General features: G+C 52.9%; 2 protein-coding genes across 2 annotated transcripts; one reads left to right on the forward strand and one right to left on the reverse strand.

The window, feature by feature from the left end:
• The first annotated feature begins 694 nt into the window (after positions 1-694).
• On the forward strand, positions 695-2,263 carry LOC119383710 (myb/SANT-like DNA-binding domain-containing protein 3). Its single transcript, XM_037651988.1, has 3 exons — positions 695-962; positions 1,017-1,202; positions 1,803-2,263. The coding sequence occupies exons 1-3, from the start codon at positions 695-697 to the stop codon at positions 2,261-2,263; spliced, it is 915 nt and encodes a 304-aa protein (XP_037507916.1).
• On the reverse strand, positions 2,262-3,805 carry LOC119383721 (putative nuclease HARBI1). The gene is given in 3 exon segments (XM_049413183.1): positions 2,262-2,605; positions 2,896-3,104; positions 3,233-3,805. Coding segments are annotated over 3 exon segments (1,098 nt in total). The 3' UTR covers positions 2,262-2,289.
• Between the last annotated feature and the right edge of the window lie 2,910 nt (positions 3,806-6,715).

Genomic DNA, 6,715 nt, shown 5'->3' on the forward strand with positions numbered 1-6,715 from the left:
TTCGCATTTTGCAGCAGTAAAAAGAGTATGGTCGAGCAAGCTTGGAGCTCATTCCTTTCATTGATGCATTTGAACAAACCACTCTCTCCTACGCGCAGTAAACGTGTCCAAAGGGCTATTGTTCCGGCTTGCTTCTCGAACGCGTTGAACAAGTCCCGCTGCCTCAAAGTCCGCAGAAAACTGGAAGCGGACGGCACCCCACAGAAGCATTGCGGTTTATCAAGAAGCAGCATGCCTACAAAGAATCCCTTTGCGACGTGAACCCCCGTAACCGATTTTTGGTATGTACGATGGGCGTCATGCTGTTGGCCTGTGTATTGATGTTGGAACGATAGAATATGCCAACAATGTTAGGAACGAAAAAGAGGGTTCCCTGCACAGCTCGGTTTGCTCAAACCACGGCGATTTTTTCCCATGTAGACGACAGCCCCTGCATCATTGTGGAAGCAGCTCGAAAGGAAGCTATCGTTAGCTTTATGCGAACGATGGCTGTCATTGCTGTGGGACGCCCGCACGAATCTCTCTTCCTTCTTTTTTTCTCTCTTTCTGTAAAAATGCCTGCAGAAGAAAATAAAAAAAAAGCTTGAGGTGGCAGTAACCACTCCGTCTTCGTGTCTCTGCGTACCTTGCCCTTTTCGCGCTGCACCTTCTGAACGAAGAACCTTGACAGCCGTTCGACCGCACGTTGTAAAACATGCCTGGGAAGCAATTCTTCACCGACGACGAGAAAGATATAGTTACGGAGCTCGTGCAGAAATACAAATCATCAATAGAAAATAAGAAATCGGACTCAGTGTCGCTGACAAGAAAGCAAAAGGCATGGGAGGCCTTGGCCGCCGATTTCAACAGCGTCGAAAATGTGCGGCCACGCACTGTTCCCCAGCTGCGGAAGTTGTGGGACAATCTCAAGCAGCGCTGGAAGAAGGAGAAAGCTCGGCAAATAAGGGATGCCATGGCTACAGGTGAGATTGTCCTATATTAGAGTTTGTTCTTGTGTTCAAAGGTGTCTAACGCAGGAGGTGGGCCGCCGTCAGAACCGATGGACGAGAAGCTGTCCCAAATCGAGGCTGCGGTTCCACACCTTTCCGAGCGAGTAAACAACCCCTACGACAGCGACCGTCAACTGCCATCACCACCGGGTGATCGCGTTGACGATATCATCACCAGAATGACGCAGAACAACGCGGAAGACAGCGACGACGGTCAGTGCACTATACGCACTACTACAATTTGTGTTTTTGTGGGACACTGCGAGGTTTCATTATAGTCTTGCATTGCCAACGGTGTATTGGCGTCTTGAGGCAGCTACAACGCTTCTACACAGAATACCAAAGAAGCGTGCATTCAATTCGGACGTACGGCCGCGCTGTAACGGTGTTTTGTGTTGCAAGATGTTCGTGGTCGAGGCGACGCCTGCTTGCAAGCAGGGTCGTTGCCAGAAATGTTTTTTGAGGTGGGTTGAACCACCGTTTATGTAGGTTCGTGCGTTTGTTTGTATGTGTGCGTGTTTATATACACATGCAAAATTGAAAAATTTCGGGGGGTTTGAGCATCCCTATCGCGTTTGATGCACGACTTCGATTCCAGTAATTAATTTCAGCCTTTTTGGCCCCTACCGAATTCTCCATGGCCTATCTTCAGCTGTAAGCGTGTGAGCTTGTCACATGATGTACAAACAGCAGGCATTGATGTTCGGAAGATTTTTATTTTACTGTGTCATAGAGCGGCATATAGCATCACACTAGACAGGCATTCTTGTTGAAATCTTTTCATTTTGTATAAACACATTTTTATTTTTGCAGATCGCACCATCGAACTTAGCGGCACGGATTGGCATACGGATACCGTGAACCCGACATCCCCGTTGCCTGCAGGCCTTACTGAGGGCTCGTCCGAGTCCACACAGGCTACAACAAACTCGCAGCAACGAACCTCTCAGCAAACTCGGGGTACCACGACAGAGACAGGACATGAGACAGTAGCCAGCCGGCGGGCGCTTCTGCAGCAGACGTTATCAACAGAGCTTGATTCTCGGCTGCAAGTGCTGCAGGAAGAGAGGCTCCAGAGACTCGCTGAGCATAACGTAAGAATGAAGATGATGGAGGAGGAGCATAACTGGAAAAGGCTGCAGTATGCTGATGAGGAGAAAAAGAGGAGGTCACAACACAGGATGAAGCTGCGTGTCCTTAAAGCCAAGCTGAAGGTATTTTCAATGAGAGTGGATGTGCTTGCCAAGCAGCTGGCTGGTCACGAAGTAGAGTAACCCCAAATAAACAAGGTGTTGCACGGTCAGTCTGTGTCTCCATTGTTCTGAGCTACAATGCTCGAAAAGCGTCTGTCAATCAGGCGCCTTCGCAGCTGGTTGCCACGAGCTGTGTCAGGTGGTGCAGGCCCTGGATCACTTGCGTCTTCTTCTTCGTCGCCATTATGCCAGAGATCACGCAATTTCGACGCCACGTTATGAAGTGCTGCACATGCTGTTATTATTGCACAAGTCCTCTCCTTCTTTGTTTGAATCTTTGTCTTGAGGCAGGCAAACCGTCTTTTCCAAACCCCAAACGTTCTTTCGACTGTGTTTCTTGTTTTGATTTGGCTCTTGTTGTACCTGCGCAAAAATACACAATGTTACAGCCTTATTTATTAGTCAGTGAAATCAGCCGGCCTGCACTGCCATAACGCACTACATTTCATAAAAGCCGCATCTGCTCATTGTCAAGAAGTCGCAAAGGCCCGATTTTCTTGAACAAATCATTGTTTACAACTTTATATTGTTTAATTGAAGCCCTGCATGCTGTCTGTGGTACTCACCACAGAAAGCATGCAGGGCTTCAATACAACGCACATATGCACAGAATCGAGAGACGTGATGAAGTGAAAAAAATAAGTGCATCGTGCCTTTTTTCTGCAGCTGTCTTGGGGTTTCTCAGAGGTGGCATGAGGTACGGCAGACAGGCGTATCCCTGGTCGCCCAGAAGCACGCCAGATGCAGCTCCGCGCTCGTACAACGTCATGGCGCGACTGTTGGCAAAAATGCGGCTGTCGTGAACAGACCCAGGCCAACCTACAACAATGTCAAAAAACTGCAGCTCGGGACCCGTCACAGCCTGGAACAGAAATTTTTTTTTTCCATTTCAGAAATTTTGCTCACCTCTACGCACAGCAAAACTTCCACAGAAAACGAAGAAAACATATGTGAAACAGCAATTGATCTATAAAAGAGACCATGCAGAACTTACCTGCACATTTTGGAGAATACGCCTTTTCGGTTTCTATAAACTTCCGCGTTGTCTCCTCCGGGACTGATTATTTGCACGTGCGTGCAGTCAATGCAGCCAGTCACGCCCGGAAAGCCACCAATATCGTGAAATCTTCTCTTCACGGATTTCACTTCTGTAGTGCTAGGTAGGCGCACGTATTTCGGGAAGAGTCTCACGCAAATTTCTTGCGTCACCTCCCAGATGCTTCTGCTCACCGACGGCTGTGACACGTTGACAAGGTCCCCAACAACACACTGCATCGCGCCGGTTGCGTAGAATCGCAGAGTGATTAGCAGCTTTAGCAAAGGCGGGAGAGGCTCTCCTCTGTTATCATCACTCCTGTTGAGGTGCAGCTCTTCCAGTATGTGCACCACAGACTGCTTCATGAAACGATACCTCATCCGGAATTCTTCCTCGTTGTATAGTTCTAGAGGGTTCAACCGCTCCCTCAGGTTTCGGACTGATGGTGCCGCATAGCGATACAGGTCACCGTACAAGAAATCACTCGCTCGTAGCGCGAAGTCAGCCAACGACGCGTCGCGCGCCATTCCGTTTTTTCAACTGACCGGCAACTGCGGCAGAGCGCTGCGCTGCCTCCTTTCCCCCCTGTCGGCAGACGAAAAGTACTGCAGAGAAGCACCCTTTCAGTGCAAGGAGCGAGGTAAGGAGACACGAAGGTTGCCTCTGCGCTACCTTAACCTGAGGGAGCACCAAGGAAGGCCTCAGTGAGGGAACCTTGGTAAGGAGCGTTCCAGAATACGCGGTAAGGCGTCCTCAAGCAGTTGAGGCCTCCTCACTGAGGTAAGGAGCGTTTCAGAATACGGGCCCTAGTGGATTTTGCGAGCCGTTCCGCTGACGGGCGGCGCTGCGGAGAGACGCTTCAGGAGGGCCGAGTGGATCCGCGAAAGAGCAGTCGCACCGGGCGCGCTTGTGTACGTGGGCGCTTTCACGGGCTTCTCCGCGGCTGGTGGCGCCGTTGTAGTAGGCGCCTGTGGCTGGTGGTGTATCGTCGCCGACGTCATGGGCGCCGAGACATACACGGGGAGATGTTGCGGCGGCGCCGGATGCAACACCGTCGTGGTGGTCATGACGGGATGGAGGTGGTCCTGCGCCAATATCTGCGGCTGGGTGAACGTCGGTATCTACACCAGGGACTGGCGCTGGTCTGTCTGGAACGCACCCAGCGTGGGCTGCGCCAGCATGGTCTGCACGTGCAGCATGGCCTGTAGCTGTTGTAGTGTCAGGGGCTGTCCTGGGACTATGGCAAACGAGGGGGGCGGCATCATGCGCGGCGGCGCCAGAATGATGTTGGGCCTTGGCCCCAGATTCTGCGGGATGACCAGGGTTGGGGTGCCAGGTGTGGCCTTGTGCTGGTCCGTCCGGGGAGACTGGGACCGGGTGGTCGCGGTCGGTGCGGGCGTCATCTTGTTTGCGCTGCCGCTCGACAGCCTGAGCAGGATCTGCGGTCGGGACAGTCTGATGTTCGAAACCAACCAGCGTGGTCGGGACAGTCTGAGGTGGCTCGGTTAGGGTGACATCCGTGGTGCCAGCGAAAACGTGACAGGCAGCGCTGGTTTGGGTGTCGCACCCAGGATCAGTAGGCGCCGATGCCGTCATGCTCACCGAGGTGTCCACAGGCGTTGACCACTCTACCAAAGGCTGTTCGTCGGCGATGGCAGGAGTGGCAGGCAAAACAGTTGGCGGCAGGCGATACTCAGTCGTGGCACGTGACGTGCACTGTGTCGTCCTGTGCGCCGCGTCGAAAGCGATGTCTTGCAATGGCTCTGTGGTTACGTGTAGCGCGGCAGGGAGTATGTGACGTGGCGCTGCCGGTTGCGGTGGGGCTTGCACGAACCCTCGAAGTTGGTCGTATGCCTGCGGCCCAGGAGGAGGCACAACGCGTCGCAGAGCAGGAGGAAGCATAGCTACCGTGATGGCGTACTTGTCCTGCTGCGAGACGATGTCCTGCTGCGATACCTCTCAATGAGAAGCGCACGTGAAAAATAAATATCCACTCTCTTCTCTATTGCGTCCGTGTTTGCACTTTCTGTCTGTTTAACATGAATAACAATTAGCTCAGCTATCTGGTTGTTTGTTTTCCCCACGTTTGAAGCGCATTCGTGACGGCAAAATGACGTTGCAGAAGAAAATCGGAAACAGAGGGCGCGCTGCTAGCGGAGCACCGGCCAGTCAGCGTCGGCTGAAATGGACAGTCCGTTACATAGACACATCTAGAAGAGTTCCCCCGGTGAAGTGATGCATTTTATGCCTGGACTGCCCGTTCGATTTGAAAGAAAAGACTACCGGCGGCGCGGCGCAATTGCATGGCGGCGGCGGCGCAAGAGCATGAGCAGAAACAGGCGGCGGCGCACAGGTCTACTTTGGCTTTGGTGAGTAATAATCTTTAGTGAGTAATAATCTGGTGAGCTTGAGTACGAGCGACTCCGGTTGAGAAACCTTTTAGTGAGTCTGAGTCCCAGTGATCCCGGTAGAGGGAAATTTTCGTGAGTCTTGAGTCCGACTGAGCCCTAAGCGCAAAATATATTCCTTGAGTGAGTCTGAGTGAGCTCCACACTTCTTTGCCGACCTATGGACCAAGCCCACTGCCTTTGCACTACGTGTGTGGTGCACTAACGGTTGCGCTATGGCGGGGGCCATTGTCCAGTCCACTTCCTCGGGTATTCATTTATGTGCAATCCTGGCATTGTGAGCCAGCGCTACTCGTTGCCACAGACACAAATGTTAACATTTGTCACTGCATTTGTCAAGTTTTTTTATTGCGATAGCAATTATATGGACACTGTCGGCTGATTTTTGCCGTCACCGTCATGCCCTGATATGTATATGTACGTATATATATACATAAAAAAGGCACAAAGAAAAAAAAACCCGCATTTCCCCGAAGGGGAGTATGAGGAAGTGCGAAGCACGGGCTGATGCTATGAGGCGGCGCGCACGACTAAACTGCAGAGCCGAGCGAAGGAGACGGCAGCGAGAGAGCACGCGCCAGCCGACCCACGGAGGTCTGGCCGTTTTTAAGTGCAAAGCACTTTCACTGATGATGATGATCTGTCTTCCGAACTCGTTCCAAAGAACCCGCAACGCGTTCAACTTGTTGGCGGCGTTGCGCACGCCCGAGATGGGGCTCAGGTTGTTGTCGAACCACAGTCGATCGCACACCGCGCAGCTATATCCGAAGCTGCGGTCCAGGAAGTCTCGCTTGAAGCGCGCGTCCGGCCAATCGAATTCGAGGGCCCGTGCTCGCTCGCGCATCGCGCGTCCCCGCGCCAGATCGGCTTCGGGGTGCTCGGCTCGCTTCGCACGCTTTCGTTCGGCGTCTCGCCGCCGGCCTGCATCACCACAGGCAATGCGCGGGGCGCGCGCAGCCACGGAGCGGAGGGCGGAGCGCGCGCAGTCACGTGGGGCGTGACGTCGCTGCGCCGTTGCTACAGACGCTC

Source organism: Rhipicephalus sanguineus, chromosome 1, assembly GCF_013339695.2.
Source record: "Rhipicephalus sanguineus isolate Rsan-2018 chromosome 1, BIME_Rsan_1.4, whole genome shotgun sequence".
NCBI lineage: Eukaryota > Metazoa > Arthropoda > Arachnida > Ixodida > Ixodidae > Rhipicephalus > Rhipicephalus sanguineus.

Excerpts from the sequence above, each read along its gene's own strand:
- LOC119383710 (XM_037651988.1), top strand. The coding sequence starts at position 695 with ATGCCTGGGAAGCAATTCTTCACCGACGACGAGAAAGATATAGTTACG. Across the intron at positions 963-1,016 it reads AAGGGATGCCATGGCTACAG|GAGGTGGGCCGCCGTCAGAA; the intron begins GTGAGATTGTCC and ends TGTCTAACGCAG. Across the intron at positions 1,203-1,802 it reads CGCGGAAGACAGCGACGACG|ATCGCACCATCGAACTTAGC; the intron begins GTCAGTGCACTA and ends TTATTTTTGCAG.